Below are 17,013 nucleotides of genomic sequence, written 5' to 3'. Positions count from 1 at the left end.
AGGGCATTTTGTTTAAGATACAGGAGAGACAATAAATATGATCCAGGAATTCCGGACTGACTCCATTCAAATTAATGAGAGGGCTGGTCTTATTCATGCAGGACTACTGTCGTTCTTATAGCCACGTGTCTCTGTTAGACATAAATCTGGTTGCATCCGTCATGCTTTTACTTCACTAAATTCAAATTTATCAACCCTACTCCAGTAGGGATGGGCACAATTACTCCAGTAGTTGTTGTTGACGCCACTATTCGAGTAACAGTTCACTATTCGTGCTGCATATGCTATAATAGAGTGAGGCCCTCTATACATGATACACGGGAAAAATGCCATTCCATTGTTTGAATTCATTCTCTACACAGCGGTGAGGAGCTGCTGTTGCCTTTTCCGACATGTTCCAAATCAGCCCTCAGTGTTGCTGCTCTGTCATAATACATTTTCTCCACCCTTGTTGCCGTTGTTTAAAAGTAATCCGCTTGCGGAAGCCTTCTTCTTCCACAAAATTTAATGAAAGCAAAAAACAGTAGGTTAATTCATGGCCATAGAGGCAGACAGTGTCCTCTATCTCTGCGCACCTACGCGCTGTGAGAACTGTTGCTTCTCTCCGCTCGTGCTTCTGTCTGCAGGTGACTCATTTCAACAGGTTCAACAGTCTTTAATGAATATCTGGACGTTAAAGGCACCAAATGACTTGCTTTAAAGAATTTTGTTAGTTTCTAATATCTGTAATTTGCATTATGGCAGTGTATGAGAACTCCCCGATCCCTGCTCAGCTGATGTGGGTGTATGCTTGTGGGGAATGAGAAGGTCAGAGCCTGGTTTAGCAAGGAATGATGTTGAAACGGAGGGCTAATGTAGTGTAAAGTGTGTGCAAGTATAGCTGTAAACCCATGTCTTGTGTTAACGATGACATACAGATATTTTCCTGCAACCGGTTTTCTTTTTAATGGGTCAAATGTGGGTAGAACATGTCTTTGTTAGCTCACTTCAAAGACTTTATTTGTTGTGGGTTATTTATTTCCTTCATTTCCCAGAAAACATTTCGGTGAAGTTTCATATCGGTGTACTAATATATTCTGTAGATAGCTGGAAAGTGTGCTCATTCCTTTCTGCAAGTGGAGAAAGTAAAATGTTTTATGTGGAAGAATAATAGTCATAGTGAATGTTTGTTAATGGTGCACTATGTTCCACTTCTTGGTACATTGAGACTGCAGCTAAAGCTTCTTCTTACAGAGGATCCTTTGGTCTTCTTGCATGTCAAGAAAGTCACAAAATAGTAGTATCCCATCCAGAGATTCCTTGTGTGCTTGTCTGTGCTAATCTCAATTTTATGGTCAAATGAATGTGTGTATACAGGCAGAAGGGTCAAAATATTTACCCACAAAATGCATCAATAACGAGCTGTTAATGTGATGGTTGATGTGATCCAGTCTGCTTGTACCGACTGACAACACAAGTGCAGCTGTTAGTTTCCGTCAGTGAGTGAAACAGGATTCTTCTCACTCTTGTTATACTGAATTCTTGCATCCCTGTAACAGTTCACACCTGTTTTTTTCCCATGCACATTTATGAGGGAAATCACAATGAGTCAATATGAAAGACAAACCCCCCCCCCACACACACACACACCCGCCTTAGGGTCATTGGTCTGATATTCCATCTGAGCCACCTTTCTCTGCCCTAAACAAGCTTTTCCAGTCTGTCAGCCTTATTCCATAGCAACCAGAGAAATAAAGGTCTGAAAAAATACTCCAGAAAACATAATGTGTTGAATACAAAACTCCCCTCAGTGAATGCAAGTAAATGCCTTTAGTTGTGTAAGAAACATGATAGGGAGGTTACTCCATTTTCAGTACAACCTCTCAAACTGATCCTTAAGGCTAATTACCGTTTGTCACAATTTAGGAATTACGTCTTAGGGCCTGTGTCCATATAGTGTTTTTCTCTGGCGCTGGGGAGTGCCCAAGTGCTGCCTTTTGCTTCTATGACACCGGCACTAACGTTAGCTAGGTAGGGGTTAGCTGGAATTTTAAAAATTAAATGTGTACTTTACAGTATATAGACTACTCAGCAAATGCACGTAGATATACGGTTGCATCTAGAAATATACTATATTCATTCATTCATCTTCAACTGCTTGTCCCTGTCGGGTCCCGGAGGGCTGGAGCCGATCCCAGCTCACATTGGGCGTGAGGCGGGGTACACCCTGGACAGGACGCAAGTCTATCACAGGGCACATAGAGACACACAGAGAGAAAATCAGCTGAGCAAATGCATATACCCTGTGTCACATTAACGGTAGCTGAAGAGCCCATTTTGGTGGACAAATAGATTGTGTAAACGATGATGAAATCCACAGACATCAGGACAGTCATGTCTCCTCTTACCGTTGATTCGAGAATCGGCTGAATAAATATGGTAAATATCGGTCCACCAGTCAACATCAAGTCCTTTGAGTTTCATTCACCAGAAACATGGCAAGACACGATTATCTCATATTTCAGCTACTGTATTGTTTTCAGCTAACTGTAGCTGTAGCTGTGTCACGTTACTTCTTCAGCTGCTTATTTCCTGTAGAGTCAACATGCGGAAATACAGACAGCACCACTCTGTCATTGCAACTCACTTTGTGTTTGGAGGGTGTATTTTCCTAAAACCTCTCAACACATTTCAGGCATACTGCTTCTCTGTAGTGTCTACAGTTAACAAGTGCATTCCCCCCTGGTTTACCGCCACGATGGCTCTGTTATGGAGTGACATGGGGCGCTCGGATTAAAGGGGAAAGATCTGCAGCTTAACCAAAGATGTGGAACGAATGGTATATACTTCCTGTCTATTAAGTGGGAAAGGCCTTGTTTAAAAGTGTAGTAAACTTCATGTGGATGGATGAAAAGGTATATGTGCATATCTTATTTTATATCTTATTATTTTATAAAATTAAATATTCACACAGCTAACAGCAGTATTTAGTATATATTCATATTTTTAACTTAACAAAACTCCGATATGGCTGAGCGCAAACATGTGAACCATCGATATTCTGCTAGAAGCTACATAAGTACTGAGAGCTGAACACTTTTAAAGACATCTTTGTCTCTGCTCTCCTGACATGAGTTGTTGAGTCTAGCGAGTGGGAGAAGAGGGGTCATCACAGGTTTGCTATGGTCAGCAAGACGAAGGTCCATCTCGGGAATATGGCACTAAAACTCCTAATGTAAACACAAATCAGTGTGGCATGGATCGCCGCAACCAAGTGTCAGGGAAAAAGGCCAATTTGGCTTTTCTTTGTTACAATACTTCCCAGAACAGTAGACAACAGCTCTTTTCTAAAGATTTTGAACAAGAAACTGTCGGAGTGGTTGCACAAAAAAGGCAGAGCCCAGGGAAAAAGCAAACGCTCTCCTCATTGGGAACAATTGAAAAAAGATGCTGGCACTCTGAAAAAAAAGCTATGTGGACACTCAGCCTAAATCTACAACAGTCAGACCTATCCATCAGGATAACAATGTGCACACCAAAGTATTTGCAGAATTCTGGGAATACAGTGGAATTTCTCCAACAGTCTCTCCAAGTCTGACAGGACAAGAAACACAAGCAGCCAAACCTTCAGTATATACACAGGCCGACCATCTTGTCCGATGGTCGAAATATGTTGGTGTGATGTTTCTGACCCATGTTGTCACAGCAAATGACATTGTGAGTGCCATGTTATCATCACATGGCGACACGGTGGGCTGGTGGTCAGCACTGTCGCCGCACAACAAGAGGGTTCCTGGTTTGAATCCCGGCTGGGGCCCTTCTGTGTGGAGTTTGCATGTTCTCCCTGTGTCTGCATGGTTTTTCTCCGGGTTCTCCGGTTTCCTCCCACAATCCACGCACGTGTTAGGTTCATTGATTGCCCGTAGGTGTGAATGGTTGTCTGTCTCTGTTCGTCTCTATGTGCCCTGCGATAGACTGCTGTCCTGTCCAGGGTGTACCCCGCCTCATGCCCGATGTGAGGCTCGGCTCCAGCCCCCCCCCCCCGCGACCCCGACAGGGACAAGCGGTTGAGGATGAATGAATGTTATCATCACCAATAGGTGTGATTGCCAAAACTATGTGGGGGAGGGGACTTCAGAGGTTTTTCACCGGTCTGATAAGCTCTTAGGGCACACTCACACTGTCCGCCTGTACCTTGCCCTGGGCTTTAGGGTACTTGTCCCCCCCCCCTCTCCCTCGCTGGCCAGACCCGTTTGTACTCACACTGCCTGGGCCTCGGCGAATGCTTCTTGCCTGTCCATACGTCATCACGCCGTAGCACGTCACACGCATTGATTGACGTCATCCCGATGCGTCACTTTGTTTACAAATCTTTCCATAGACCTCGGAGTTGTTGTGTGTCTTGTCCGACTGTTTTTGAATATTTTCATCCCACCAAATCTGCAGTAAACACTCCACCTCCGCATCACACCAACATGAACCTTTCGCCGCCGTTGTTGTTGTTGTTAAATGTCCATGCATGGTCCGTTTTTTTTTTTTTTCTATTTCCGAAAAGGCACAAATTAAATGACGTCAGAGCCGCCGTAGGCCTCGTGCTCGTGCTTGTACACGCGCACACGCTCGTGCTCGTACATGTGCAAACACGCTCTACAAAAGCCCACCTCTCTAAAACGGGCCTCGGATGGCCAGCTGGCCGCAGCTAGGCGCGTTGCGGTTGCACTCACACTGGTAAAACCTGTTTGGGCATGGTACGGAAGGACAGTGTGAGTGCGCCCTTACTTTGAAGCAGTCTCCCCCTCTTTTCTCTTCCAATCCTCTCTTCTGCATATATGGGAGGACTTTTGGTGGTAGACTGCTCCCCCAACACCCCAGCCCCAGTTCCCAGCAGTTCTAAGCCTTACAATAAATCCAGATTGGCCAATTGTAGTCCAGCTGTTGGGTACGAGTTGTGCCATGATCAGAGACTGATGTGTGAGTTGATGTGAGCACAGGCTGGGGGCTGAACATGCTGCTTTCTCACACAATGCACCACCCAGAAGCCCCTTAAGTGTCTAATCCTTTCCCACCATTGTCCACATATTCCTGTAACTACTGATGTCAACCGTTGGTCATATGATGATAGTTTTCATGCTAGTGATGTCGTTGAGAGTTGTGTTGACAACTCTGATTTAGTTTCCCAAGTAGTGCTGTCGGTACCTAAGAAAAGGCTGGCCTCCTTCACCACATGCTGTTTTTGAAAGGGTTAGAGCCTTGTCTTGATGTGACTCACAAAAGCAGCCTGGGTAGCAGTTCTCTCCTGCCAGACATCCAAACAATTTGAAATGTGGCCTGGCAGAATCATTAAATCACTCACTAACTCTCAGTGCTCTCTGTTTTGCCAACATGCACTCTTTTAGAGGAAGTCTCATGTATTTGTCGACCTGTGTCACAGTTCAGATTAAACGGCTTAGATGGACAGTGGTTATAGATGAGCTCATTGTTTGGTTTGGGATTCGCCTGCTCCCATATTTTTCCAACGGATTATTGTGACCAAACAGGAGCTTGTCTCATTTGATCACAGAAGGCAGTATTAAAACATTGAACAGTTATTTTCAGCACAATCCATGAATTATTTCTTCAGTTGTCTGACTTCTTCCCTTTTATTTTCATCTCTGACAAAACTGTCGCTGTTGTCTGCCTTTAGCTAACCCTTAAACACAATCTTGCCCTACCAGGCAGATGTGTCAGATGAGGTACCAGCTTCTGTTGAGAGAAGTGTGTGTAAAAGTGAGAAGGGGAAATAAATCAATTGAAAACTACATGTGCTTGCCATAGTGGCTCCAGGATCGTATAGTTTTGTCTCGCACCATCACTGCCTTCAATAGTGCAAAGTTAATGTGAAGAGGTATTTGGCAGATGGTTGCGTTCTCACCATGAATAGGGATATTTTGCTCCTTTCCTTTGTCTTGTGATCCTCCTCTCCACAAAATATATCTGTTTAACAAAACCATTGAAACCAACTCAAAACCCTGTAGGTCACATGCCGTGCCTATATGTAGCTCTGTAACTGCAATACACCAACAACAGAGACAAGGCTTTATCTGGCAACTCACCAAATCCTCTTGGTGACTTTATATGTCAAAAGCAAATAGCGACAAATCTAGTGACTTTTTCTGTTGTTATTTGAAACTTTTGTGGTGTTTTGGAGACTCTGACATGAAAGCATGTATCACTCTGTAGTTAATGTCCTGTATGAGCTGCAGGTGCTGCCCTGAGCCCCTTCCCCGTCCCAAAGCACTCACAGGTGGTCAGCAGTGTTTAACAGCTTTCTCACTCGATTTAGACACTTTTCAGACCTTCTTAACAACTTTATTTATTTAAAGTGACTAGCGCCAAATTTAGGCAAGGCATCTTTATTTATATAGCGCATTTCATACCAAGGCAACTCAATGTGCTTTACATACAGACAAAACATTTTTTTAAAAACAGCATAAAAAAAGAAACCAAAAGTTAAAAGCAGGAGCAATGAAGAATTAAAAAAAGTAAAGACAAGAAATAAGATAATGTTTAAAGTTATTTAAAAGAGCACCGTCATAAGCACATGAAAAGAGAAATGTTTTTAACCTGGATTTGAAAGTGATCACAGATTTCAGATCTGCTGGTACTTTTTCCCAGTTGTGTGTAGCATAACAGCTAAATGCTACTTTACCATGTCTAGTTTGAACTCTGTGCTCCACTATCTGACCTAAGTCAGTAGATCTCAGAGCTCTACTGGGCTTATACTCAATTAACATGTCATTCATGTATTCTGGACCAAAACCATTCAGTGATTTGTAAACCAGTAGCAGCACTTTAAAATCTGTTCTGTAGCTGACTGTGAGTCAGCATAAGGTTTTAAGAACTGGGGTGATGTGATCTGATATCTTTGTTCTGGTTCAATCTCTGAAGCTGTTTGATATTTATATATGGGGGGGGGGGGGGGGGGGGGGTCCTGTCAGAAGACTGTTACAGTAGTCCAGTCTTTTGGAGATAAAAGCATGAATCAGCCTCTCCTGATCAGTTTGGACCATAAAACCCTTAATTCTGGATATGTTCTTAAGTTGATAAAAGGCTGATTTGGTGACTGATTTGATGTGACTGTTGAAGGCCAGATTTGAGACTTTCTCAACAATCTTGGCAACAAAGGGAAGATTTGAGACAGGTCTGTAGTTGGTTAAAATGGTGGTATCCAACGTTGATAGCAGCTACTTTTAGGGGTTTAGGAAACATGTCTGATTGAAGTGAGCAATTTATTATTTGCTGCAGATGTAAAAGGTCAGATTTAAGATGCTGAACTGTTTCTTCTACTGTTTTTATGGTCAAGTGTATTAAACTCTGACATTACAGTTAATTTATTCCTAGGTGATATTAGGGATTGCATCATTGTATTATTTGTGGATTTGTGTGAAATTTAGCAACTTATTCAGAACATCAGGGAAAATATATGGGAATTCATTCCCATGCATGAGCTCAGAGTAATGAAACTTCATGGCCGCTGAGGCGACAATGCAATGGCTTGTTCTGAGATTTATCCATTCTGGGACCTGGTTTAAAAAAATAACGTTTTCAGGCTCCCATAATGCTGCATCCATCAAACAATAATAAATATACTAGATAGAAAACTTTTGTGGTTACAGTAAAACATGTTGCTATTCCAGCTTCAAAGAACTGATGCACCGCCACACGTTGCTTAATTATTACTGTTTAGTTTTACAAGTTATTTTTGAATGCACCACAAATGCCAGAGCCAATTGACTGCCAACGCAAATGGACGTTCTGTGCCTGTGCGAAATAAAATTACTTGCAGTGTGTACTGCTAATAATAAAAAAAAAAGACGAACAAACCAAACTAGCCACTAGTAGTTTTCATGCCACTCTGGATTTCACTTGAATAACTCATAAAATGCTCTAATAAAAAGTTGCAACTAAAACTGGTAAAGCTGCTTTAATTATTTGTTTGACCACTTTGGGGCAGAACAGCAGAACAAGCCAAACATCACATATGTTTGACATATTATTGTCTAAGGTTAGGTTTGACTTGTTAGTAGTCTGTTTTGGTCTCCACCAACTCCTGAGAAAAATATCCATCTCTACAGCTACTAAATGTCTAATCTAAAAGTGACTGCAAAGAGTCCAACACTTGTAATATGTCCATCCACCTCTTTAAGCTCAAGTCAAGGTAAAAAAAATGAACTTTACTAAGATGGACCAAAACAGTTTAAACTGGGCTGGAGTCATTCACAACAAATTTCTGTTTACTTTCTGAATCTTGCAGGGATATAGTGGTGACTATACTACATAAATGTAACTCTAGTTCTATAAGTATGTGATGTACCCTCTATTTTCAATAGATAGTAGGCGGGTTTTATGTGCAGGACCAAAGGAACGTTATGTGAAAAATACAATAAATCAAGGACTTGTGTCTTCACTTAAAATGCTTGTTTGTCTTTTTTTTTCATAGTGTTAAATAATACACTACCTTAGTAATAACTAATCATTAAGGCCATGATATTTCCATTGACAATAATGGTGATATGAAATCACCATGTCATCTTGACATCCTTAATGTAACAACTTTTTGCTTTGCTGAAAACAGCTGCCTGCTGTGGCTGGAAACAGGGCTCAAGGGGGCTCTGAGACGGAAGCAAACAGCAAATTGGCAGGCCAGAAAAACAATTGACTACTATTCCATTACAAATAGTAACTTAATCTGGTGTTAATACAAACATTTAATTGGTTCAGCGTTTTGCACTTTTTGCCAATTGGTTTTGTTTGAAGAAGACAAGAATATTCAGCCACTGATACAGGCTGACTACTACAGAGCCAAACTGCAAAAAACTGTGAAAGTGGCCCAACAGTCCCATTGTCCGACAGACTATACTGTACCTCCCCCTAGCAACTAATATACACGTTGTTGTTATAATAGTACGGCTGTAAAAAACTGCAGAGTAGAAGAGAACAGGGCAAAACAAGAGCAACCTATATCACTACCAGATAACAAGATGTTTCCATCCATTTTTTCAATACTTCATCAAACTGAACCATATTAGTTATCATTTAGCAAATGTTGAACTTTGTTACCCAGCACTAGATTAACAATTCTTTCTGACAAACTTTTTTTAATATGTCAAAATCAGCAGGTCAAGGTATCAGAAAGTAAGCAGGAAGGTTGACAAGGTACCTTAAGACAATGTAGGAAGAGGAAAGAAAGTAAGCAGTGTTTGAGAAATATAGAATATGCTTTGATATCTTAAATATGTGGGTTTACATGCGGGAGTGTGGATATGTCTTTCTTTTGTCGAGGGGTTGTTTTATTATGCTGGAGCCATAACAGATAACTGGACCTTGGTCTTTGAAAAGGTTGCTGCATATTTTGTGATGTGTTATTCTACTCTTCAAGTTTGCTGGTATCCATGATCATATACACATATGCCTTCTCTGATCAGATTTGTGTTATTAAACTAGGGGTGGATGATATGACGATATTAGGTTGTGAAGGATTAAAGGTTCTTTTCCCTAAATTCTCTGTTATATTTTCTCTCTTTTACAGCTATGTTTTGACAAAGGGAAATACATTACTTTGGTTGCACTGTTCAGTAACTATAATAATAATTAAGTAATAATTAAAAATCAATGCAAAAAAACGTGATAAAACTGTAATCGTGACTTTACTTGTGATATGATATTTTTGCCATAGCACCCATGGTCATCATCTGGAAGGATCATCAAATAGTACAAGTTTTCTTCATCAATGTAGGAATAGGAAAGAAAGTAATTAGAAGAGAACAATGAAAAGCATTACCTCCAACATAAGTTTTCATAATAAAGCAGACTTTATTAGGGTATTCTTCTATTTATCAGCCATCTATTTATCCAAAGACATCCGTGCAATTCAGTGGTTGCTGATCTTTTTCATCCAAATCAGTTGCTTAGTCACTAATTTTCTTGTATTTCTTTAGGCACTAATTTCTGCACAATAATAACTCATTGTCTAGTAGCAGGAATCCATGATACGCCTCATGCTCATGAACCTCATGCTGCCCATGCCCATGTCCCTGAAGCTCCTGTACTCTCCGGGCCTCATGTACATCATCCTTCCTCTGAAGTGGGCTTGCTCGTACATCAGCCAGTGGCCCTCCATCACGTTGCAGGACATGAAGTTGGACATGCTGTAGCGGTCCATGATGTTCTCACAGTCTTCCATCAGCTCATGCATCTGACCCTGGAAGTTGTCCCTCTCGTAGATCCTCATCCTGTAGGAGCCTCTGTGCATAGGGATCATGCGGCAGGACCTGATGCAGTCGCTCATGCCCATCATGCTCATGTAGTCAGCGTACTCGCCCCTCCTAATGAAGTACTGGTTTCCCATGAAGTTGGTGCGGTCGTAGACCATGAAGCAGCCCCTCTCCACCCTGCAGGAGTGGCAGCGGTTCAGGTAGGTGGACATGTCAGGGCAGTCGCTCATGCACTCATAGGAGCGGCCCTGGAAGTTGGTGTCCTCGTAGAAGATGATCCTGTTCATCATGTTCATGTTGCTGGAGGTCATCTTTGCCAGATGTTGTCACTAGATGCGAGGCTGCTGCTGCTGCTGCACTTGGAGCTGTACTGCTTGTCTACCTGTTGGAAGCCTTCCTTTTTATACCTGACAAGCAGCGGTCCCCTTTGTGAAAACCGCCTGACCCAGCAACATACCATAGAAGCCCATAGAGCACTGAGGGTATCCACATTGACTGGTGTTCCCCCAAAAGACCTGACGAATACTACCAGACAAAACCTTTTTCAAAGGGTTAACACAAAGCAGTAGTACCTTTTGTAAAACCTGCAAAAGGCTTACATCACTGTAGTGCACAAAACCATCCTTAGCTTTGGAATTTATTCTTTGTATTATCGTCTCATTCTTAGCAGTTTGCCAGATCATCCATTAATGTCAGCGAAGATTTGTTATTCAAGAAGGTTCCCATATGCCAATAAACGTATTATTTCTATACGTTTATTGAATATTTAAGTGTAGTAGTACATAAACCCTCGAAAAAATTATGAACTGTAATTTGTATGTAATCCATGTATTTATTACTGTAGAAATTACATCTGGCGCAAAGAAAATCAGGTGACATTTTAATGCTTGTGTTCAGGAAGTACTAAGCGACACCTTTTTTTTTTTTTTATCTTAACCAAGTCGTTTGTTTCCTAAAGTTAACTGTAACCTTTTGTTGTCTAAACTTAACTCAACCATCCTGTTTCAGAGTTTCAAATAGAATATCATATTTTGAAGTCTGGTGAAGGAATGTGTCTTAGTTATTACAAGTGTCAATTTTTTTTCAGCACATCCAGTTCATGACCAAGTGGTTATACAGGAGCATGTCTTTATTTTGCTGGCCTTAGGTTACGGCAGTGTGCAGTGGCAGGGAAGGATTATCCATGCACCACATGTTGTTTTGGTAGTTTGACAGATGGGAGCATTGTTTTTGGCCTTTCAGTTGTATCAGGGTGAACTTCTGCATTTGGTAGTCCACCTGCTGAATGTTGCTCTGATTCAGGATAGAAGTCTGTATATCTGATCTAATTGAATCGTTTGTATGGTTTTTTAAAGTCTGATTTTATGCTGCTTTGTTAATTCAAACCACAAAAAAGTCACACAGCTGAACTAACTGCCATTTTAGCCTGAGGTTTATTTGGAGGAAACTGCTAGAGGTAAAAAGTTGATCCATTATACAATACTATGGTAATTAAAGGTCAGAATCAGTGTAACTACTCATGAATACAGCTCTTTTGGAAAAATGTTACACTTTCATGGTGAAACTCTTTACTGTCAGGTCAGTTACTGGCAAGTTAGTCATCAATTTTCTGATACAAAACTGAAGTTATTGTACTTGGTCCTCCGAAACTCGATATCTTAAGATAATGTCGCTCTGGATGGTGTTGTCCATCCATTGCACCTACGGGCAACTTAGAGTCATCAATTAACCTAACACGTGCATGTCTTTGGACTGTGGGAGGAAAACCCACACGGGGAGAACATGCAAACTCCACACAGAAGTGCCCCTCTTGCTGTGAGGCGACAGTGCTAACCATCACACCACCGTGCCGCCCCTGGATGGTGATGTGTTATGAATTGGTGAATACTTTTGACTGACCTCGGCTACAGACATCAGCCCTTTCAGAGCTGCCCGATATGGTTTAAGTCAAGCATCAAAAGTGACAATGGAACTATTTAAAATCAGCAGGGATCGCTACAAATGAAAAAGACTGCCATTAACACAGAAGAAGTTGTGGGGGAGTGAAGCAGACTCCAATATCATGTTAACTGTGACCATATCCCTTTCACTTGGTATTGGTTGCAGTATTGCTTCACTCAGCATACCACTCTGTTTTATCTCTCTTGAGCTTTGTGGCTAAGATGTTTTCTCGGCCATGACGGCAAAGATAAAACGTTTACACCCTCGTTCATGCAGGTCTTGGGGCAAATGAGGCTGATCATGTTTTTAAAAAATGTTTATTAAAGATAAGAACTTCCTGAAGTTCGTAAAGCTCAGCAACTCAGCTGTATGTTAGTAAGGTGATGTTGCAATCAGCTGACTGAACCATAACAGTGGATGTTTTCATACAACCATTAAGACTTTGCTTTGTGGCCACTCCATTAAACCCAACATGGTAGTTAAACTGAGTTATGGCATCTCTGACTGCTGTTCCAGGTCAAGCAAATAACAAATGTCAGCACAAAGTGCTTGTATTCTCCTGTGGTGTTTGTCTACAGACAGTATAGGGTGTGGAAGAGAATGAGCAGCAGAGGAATTCCTGTTTTTGTTTTAAGGTAATCTGCCTCCATTCCTAACATCAACGTAATATACTGCCTGTACTATAAGTTCAATGCTGTGAATGGTGGCAGAATTACCATTAAGAAGGAATAACTACGGAACAAAATTCCTTAATTACACATGTCTGAGACCTTTTGATTAGATTAAGGTAAAATTAACAAAAAAGAAGAAGCTATAATGTCAAGAATACCTTTAAAGGAGCAGTGTGTAGGATTTAGCAGCATCTAGCTGGAAGGTTAGGTGAATACCCCCCCATCTAATCATGTAGGGAACCAATGTTGGCCTTCAGGTAACCTAACAATGTGAAAAGTCTTCTCTAGAGCCAGTGTTTGTTTTGTCTTTTCAGGGCTGCAATAGAAACATGGCGGACTCAGTGGAAGAGGGGTGTGTCTGGAAAACAAGACTCTCTTCCCCACACAAGACTTGATGTTTGAAACTCAAGGGTTAGATGTCTTGCTTCCCCAAGACCTATACTAACATTCATTCATCTTCAACCACTTATCCCAGGCCGGGTTGCGAACCTGGAACCTTCTCGCTGTGAGGCGACAGTGCTAACCACTACACCACCGTGCAGCCCTGTACTTACATTAACTCAATTTAATTTCTAATCAATTTCAATTCAATTTTATTTACAGTGCCAAATCATAAAAAAATGTATCTCAAGACACTTGATAGAGTGGGTAAAGACCACACTCTATGACTTATTTATGATTTACATAGACCCAACAATTCCCCCATTGAGTACACAGTGGACACAAAAACCTTCCCTTTAACAGGCAGGAACCCCGGACAGACCCAGCTCTATGGAGAGAAAAGACGGACAGATGGACAGAGAGACATAGACAGACACAAAGACAGACAGACAGACACTTCCAGAGATCCAAGCAAGCACAAAAGTGACTATAATAATATTTATAGTAATGTGAATATGACTTGTATTTTATGGCAGTTAATATAGTAGAATAGTAGAAACAAGTACAGCTAAGGTGATGCAATATGACAATGATAGTAACAATTATGGTGGTAAATATGATCAATGGGTAGTAACTAGTAGTGGTGATAATTCAGTTTAATTCAATTCAATTAAATTTTATATATAGTGCCAAATCATGACAAAAGACTAGGCCTATAGCAGCATCATTAAGCAAAACAAAATCAGCTTAAAAATAACAACATAGCTAAGGGCTCGTAAGCCCTAGCTGTGAACTTTATCAAAGAGGAAAGTTTTAAGTTTACTCTTAAATATGGGGACAGTGTCTGCCTCCCGAATAACACAGTTGGACACAAAATTAGTCAAACCATGTTCTAATACTCTCAAAAAGGAGAACATGCAAAAACAAATCAAATCTCTATAGGTGATAGATTTGTCTAATCAATCAGTTTGTCAAAGCCTTCAAAGTCAGGTAGGTCTTTGCCTTTTTCTAAGATGTATTTTTTTTTTCTTGCAATTATACAAACAGCATAAAAACATCTTACACAAGTTAGACGGATGTGAAAGGTGAGGTCAAATGCACCAGTCTCATAGTGGACTTTATCCACAATTGCTTCTCTGGGACAAATCCTCCAAAACTCAGGAATTTTGTTCAGGAAAAGCTTTTAGCTCAAACAGAATTTGTTATTCAAAGGAATAACATTGGCATAGTAGTTCAATTGCCAAACAAAGCTGGAAAGATACAATAAAATTACACATAAATGCAGGAAAATAGCTTGCATGCGAAAAATAAAATCCCTGACTCAAAGTGTGTGTTTTAAGGCCAGGAGCCAAAAAGGTTGAGCAGCACAGCTGTTGATCCAGGATCAGATCACTGATTAACTGAGCTTTGATAAGAAGTGTTCAGCTGTGTGTTGGCAGCCTTGACTCATACGCTGCTTTCCCAGGGTAAAGCCACACGTGCAGCAGTGGCGGCAGGGGACTTGATATGAACATGTCATACAGAATAATTGCTGCTTATTAAACTGCACACAGCTGAAGAGCAGCCTGGTCAGGCCATCCTAACTGCTGCTCTTAAAGCTACAAACTAGGATCTTCTACTCCATCTCCAACAGTTAGCTTCAGTGAACAGCTCGTAATGTACAGAAAGCAGAAATGAGTGATTGTGTTCATATATGTTTGCATGTGTCGTTGTGGTTATATAAAGTTTAAAGTGAAATTCTGGTGTAAAATCATGCCAGGGTCTTTTTAGGCAAATTGGGTCATCAAATAAGCCATCGAGACAATTTTATTTGTGTATGAACTATGGCCGCTAACAGCCTGCTGCAGCTAACACTGATTAGCTCGGGGCAGCGAGTTGATCACATTTCAACGTCTTTTTTAACCACTAATACTGCTCAAAAAAAAGAAACTTCTGCAGTAGGATGATAAGAGTTCTTACACATTAACCAAAGCACCAACAACGTAGTTACTGAACACTGAGTTTATTAAAGAGTGTTTTGAAAGACTTACCTACTGGCCCCAGTACCAGCTTCTCCATTCAAGTCAATTACCAAAGTCAGTCCAAAGGGAAGGAGCCCATTGATGGTGTATTCCAGCAAAACACATCAACATTATGGTTTGATAGTTTGGTGAAATATAAGTTAATAATAGATGGTAAAAGGTTTGGAAATGTCCCACAGCATCTTTCCCTGCAGCACAAAAACATTACGCAGGTCTCAAGGAAAATCTACAGTTATACCTGAAAACAATTGTTCTCGATGGCTTATTTGATGACTCGATTTGTCTAAAAAAAACCTGGGATGATTTCACACAGAAATTTCACTTTATAAGGAAGGAGCGCTAAATGGTTCTGTCATTGAGAGCGGTCTCTAAATATCTTCTTGACTACTCATCATGTTGTAGAAAAAAGGAACTGAAATGCAGTGAAAGCACTTCCTCTACGTGCTCATTTAGGTACTTTCAGAATCAGTTCAGCTAAACGTGAAACTTAAGTCAGCCACAGTTCTAAAGGTGAAAGCTGAAAGGTCAGAAAAAGAAGTCCTTAAAGCAGTTGAAGTCTAAGAACCATCAAAAAATAAATAAATAAGTAATTTATAGGCACCAACCAAATAAAATTGAGCACACCCAACACCCCTTTACAGGAATAAAAGGAAATATACTTTTCCCCCTGTAGGTACTTTGGGTTTAATTGGATCAATAGTGTGACTATCAAATGAAATATTTGATTAAGAAAATTAATAAAGAAAAATTACTAAAATTAATAACTTTAATTTATTAAAACTTCACACGGAGACCCAATCAAATGTAGGGCCTTGACTCACGTTCAGATTATGAGATTGAGTATTCTCAATAAACTTATCGTTAATCAAGTAAATATTAGTTATCACCAATAATTATCAAAGATAATAATAAAAATTACTTTAGTCAAACCAGAGTTCCTCGGGGCACCACCGTCATAGACGGAGTGACAACTAATATTAAAGTCTCTTTAAATATATTAAACTACTAATTAAGGGTTAAACACCGATAAATATAATAGTTTAATTAGTTGAAGGATTTAAAAGTTTTTTTCTTTGTAGAAGCTGGCTCATTCATCTTTGTGTAATATTAAATAAACAGACATATGGTAAACACAAACATTTATTAACAGATTAATAAATGCAACAAACAAAACACAATAAACTAACTAAAGCTAACAGCAACTGTGTGTGTTTGTGTGTGTGTGTGTGTGTGTGTGTGTGTGTGTGTATGTGTGTGTGTGTGTGTGTGTGTGTGTGTGTGTGTGTGTGTGTGTGTGTGTGTGTGTGTGTGTGTGTGTGTGTGTGTGTGTGTGTGTGTGTGTGTGTGTGTGTGTGTGAGAGAGACAAAGAGGAGAGGTGGGGGCTTGGACCCCTGCAGAGAAGGTGTAAACATTTAAGTTACACAAAGGCCCGCAGCCTGAAATCTCAGTTCTTAGTTCCTATGACAAAGTTACAATTGTATCTAGCCGTTCATAAAGTCCTATAACATGTAGTAATGCCCAGTTGGTGATTAGTTTCCAGTCCATGAGATGGGAGATGTTTTGCGTTGCTTGATGCCAGGGGCTGGTTGAAGAAAGGAAGCTGGTTGAAGAAAGGTTCTTGTCTTGTTCGTTGATCTTAGGCAAAAGAGGAAACAGATCGCTCTTTGTTGTGCTCAGTTGAGGATAACCGGTTGGTTAAACTTTTGCTGGTGATCGCCATAGGCCAGGTCCAGGGCTGAGGGGACAACGGGAAGCTGGTCTCCTGG

General features: G+C 40.6%; 1 protein-coding gene across 1 annotated transcript; it reads right to left on the bottom strand.

Moving 5' to 3' along the window:
- Nucleotides 1-9,988: 9,988 nt before the first annotated feature.
- Nucleotides 9,989-10,543, bottom strand: LOC310962000 (gamma-crystallin M2-like; the record flags this gene model as incomplete). Its single annotated transcript, XM_083934328.1, has 1 exon — nucleotides 9,989-10,543. The coding sequence occupies one exon, from the start codon at nucleotides 10,541-10,543 to the stop codon at nucleotides 9,989-9,991; it is 555 nt and encodes a 184-aa protein (XP_083790454.1).
- Between the last annotated feature and the right edge of the window lie 6,470 nt (nucleotides 10,544-17,013).

This window comes from Echiichthys vipera (genome assembly GCF_963691815.1).
Source record: "Echiichthys vipera genome assembly, chromosome: 19".
Lineage (NCBI taxonomy): Eukaryota > Metazoa > Chordata > Actinopteri > Perciformes > Trachinidae > Echiichthys > Echiichthys vipera.
Note: the sequence above shows the minus strand (reverse complement) of the source record. Positions and strands in the feature narration are given on the sequence as shown.